At 51.5% G+C, this 3,307-nt stretch overlaps 1 protein-coding gene across 1 annotated transcript; it reads left to right on the forward strand.

Annotated features, from left to right (window-relative positions):
• The first annotated feature begins 794 nt into the window (after positions 1-794).
• Positions 795-2,768, forward strand: LOC149351469 (endothelin-converting enzyme 1-like). The gene has a single exon (XM_089577036.1). It carries the CDS (start codon positions 795-797, stop codon positions 2,766-2,768), a length of 1,974 nt encoding a protein of 657 aa, XP_089433162.1.
• Positions 2,769-3,307: the final 539 nt, after the last annotated feature.

Raw genomic sequence — 3,307 nt, forward strand, 5'->3', positions numbered from 1 at the left:
TATTGTTAATTGCTCTTATGCTAGTGCATTTTATGTCCTGTATTATTTGCCAGTGTGGGCTTATATATTTTGTTACCTCTAACAAGTACTGTGCTTTTGTTTTTGACCTTGTGACGTGCCTTTGTTTATCTCGTTTTTTTCCCCTTTCTGCTCAGAAATTGCAGCTCCCTTGCCCATTGCTATACCCTAGTGCCTGTATGGTTCAGTAAATCAGTAAAATGAATAAGCGCGTTTGGTAGTTTGCCGACTTCGGTACGTGCCGATCTTGAGGCTCAATAAACAAGGACATCATCCCCATTCCCTCCAAAGAGAAGAAGACGCGAAGAGGATCGAGCAATGCCAGCGTAAGCAATTTTCTTGACGTTCAAGTTTTTCAACTCACACGATGTCACGTAGCGGATTTCATTCAAGGAACCCAATGGCAGGTCCTTCTATGGCTTGGGCACCTGTAGAAAGCTCTCACGGCTGTTTTACTTTAAAGTACCTGCCATTGGAAGCGAAATGAGCACATCAGAGTGAAACCACCTCGAGGTGTATGTAGTAAACAGGGGCGGAGCGTTTCATGCATGCGAAGTTAAACTGACGCATATGATATTGCCATTGGAACTTCAACGAACGCCTAATTTATTCACAGGTGAGCGCACGTTAGGCATTGCAAAGGCGCGAAATATATATGCTGCAAATGCGAGGTTGTAAGTGTGGCAACTCACTGTTTCGGTGTGCAAGACGAGAGCCGTGCCCTGGCAGTCGTGCGGCCTCTGCCGTGGTCCAGGCCCCCGGTGACTGTCATCGTCATGGCCGACACCAAGACACACCGGACGCCGTTCTTCTGCTGTTACCTGTTGGTTACTTCGGCTGTGATCGCAGTCGGAACGGCCGTGTGCATGACGGCCATCCAAATCCTGCTTGCGCGAAGTGCGGGGCCGTGCACTACAGACGCCTGCCGGCACGACCGTGACCGCTTGGGCTCCATCGTGGACCCGAGCAAGGCGCCGTGCGATGACTTCTATGGCTTTGTCTGCGGCGGCGCCACCTCGAGGCCCAGCGGCGGAACCGTGCTCAGAGAAGTGGAAGTGGCAAACCTCATGAGACTTAATGACTCGCTCATCGCTTACGCAGGATCCAAAAATGCGCACGCTTTCAGGAAGCTGGCCACTTTCTATGTCTCGTGCTATAACGCGTACAGGGAAAAGCACGACCTCCGGGCAACCGTTCGCAGCTTCCTCCGAAACCTGGGCGTGTCGGTGAAAGTATGGCTCCGGGCCAAGAATCTCGAGGACCTCATGGATCAAGTCGCCTACCTCTCCTTACATAGGAACATACCGAGCTTTCTCTGGATCCGGACTGAGCCTTCGGGCTTAGTCTTCTTGCAGCCAGCGCTCCCATTTTCAAGGAGGCTGAACGCCCCTGTGTACGAAGACATCCAGCATTTGTTGCACAAATTTGTAAGTGTCTTCGACGAGATCACTAGCCAGGAAGAGCGCATTTTCGACCTTCACGTAATACACGTTCGTCTCCAAGCCGTGCAAATTACTGAAGAAGGTCTTGTGATCCGCGTCAGGCAGGCGTTGAGCTTTCTCAGTCATAAAAACATGTCGCTCTGGCTGTCTGCAATTAACAAGTACCTTCCGAAAAATTCGCAGCTAGCTCCGGACTCGCTGATGGCGATTAGAAACGCGGACCTCTTGGGCAACCTGACGCGCTCCTTGCAAGCCTCTCACTGGGAAGTGAGAAACCTCTACGTGCTTATGACACTGCTGGAAGCTGTCGTAGAGTGGGAGTACACGCGCTTCAGGCTCGTGGGCCTCTCGAATCCTGCCTTCGAGACAGTCTATTACTGCACTTCCATGAGCCGGTCACTAATGACGAAGCTGTGGACTGCGTTCGTCGCACACACACTCGTCAAACGCGAACACAACGCACGAGGCATCCGCGACGTCGTCAGCGTCGTGACAGAGCGGTTCAAGGACGACTTTGCCGCCGTTGCCTGGCAGGGCGAGACGGCCAAAGCGAAGACTCTGCAGTGGCTGAGCGCGGTGCGTTGGAGTATTCCCGACGAGAGGGCCTTCGACGCGGAGGTTGCCTGCGAGTCGTTGGCTCACGTTCCTGAAATGTGCGGCTCGTACTTTCTCAACGTGGGCTACCTTCGTCTGCGGGCCAGCGCGGATGCCGTGGACGACAGCGATCGGTACGCGGCAGAGAAACCCGTCGTCGCTTACGACTTCAACAGGAACACGCTTACAGTCACCGTCGGTGCCTTGGTAAAACCCCTGTATTATAGCGGTGCTGAGCTGTACATCAACGTGGTGTCACTGGGCTCGCTGGTGGCCTACCAGCTTTGGAACGCCGTCGTGACGCACAAGCCCTGGGCGCGGCAGCCGCGTTCTCTCTACCTGTGGGTCTTGGAACAAGAGGCCGGCTGCTACGTCAGGAGCTACCGGAACATCTCGGAAGAAGCCGGTTCACCGGATCCCTTCCTCAAGCTGGAACTTTACAGCAGGGTCAGGGCTCTGAGGACAAGCCTCGATGCTTCGTCGCGGTCCCTTGACATGGAGATAAAGAAACCGGCGCCGGAGTGGCCAGACGTCACACAGCTGCAGTTCTTCTTCATTCGTTACTGCTCGATGATGTGCTCTAGGCAGTTGTTTGGCTTGCATCACAGTCTCTTTTGTGACATTCCTGTATCGTCAACTGTCCAGTTTAAAAGAGCCTTTCAATGCTCGAGAAGAGACACATTGGGCTCTGTAGACACATGTGATGTCTCATAACCTTTCTCTCTTGAATCCAATGTGACAAGCGCCGCATTTATTTAATATTGTCATTTGTGTACTAAAATGGTTAAAACCGTGTGGGCGAATGCTTAGTAAAAGTCTGGTTTTCACCACAAAAACCTACCAGTGCACATTAGACGGGAATGTAAACATTCTTGTAAACATTCAAGCAAAAATGTTGACAAAAATAGGTGTATGAGCGCCGGGAGTTGTCATTTACGTCTAGAAAAATTGGCTACTGGCTAGACAAACACAGTCAGCTCCTCAAATAACATTTAAGGCAACACGCAGTAACGAAGCCAACCTTTAAATTTTTCACCCGTTTGAAATCTTTTTCGCCCGCTGAAGAAGCGACGTTGGAGTTTGGAGCTGACATACAAACAACGCGCGCTTTTCCAATACACCCGTGTAAAAGTCGTACTTTTTTCTTAGAAATTTTGGCAGGGTGCGATCCTTATGCGAAAGCGGCATTTTCCCCTAAATATTTCCAATGCTGCGGAACCCAGATTATGCGTACCCCTTCTGTGCGAGGACGC

This window comes from Amblyomma mixtum, chromosome 3, assembly GCF_055824585.1.
Source record: "Amblyomma mixtum isolate Tamu chromosome 3, ASM5582458v1, whole genome shotgun sequence".
Classification (NCBI taxonomy): Eukaryota; Metazoa; Arthropoda; class Arachnida; order Ixodida; family Ixodidae; genus Amblyomma; species Amblyomma mixtum.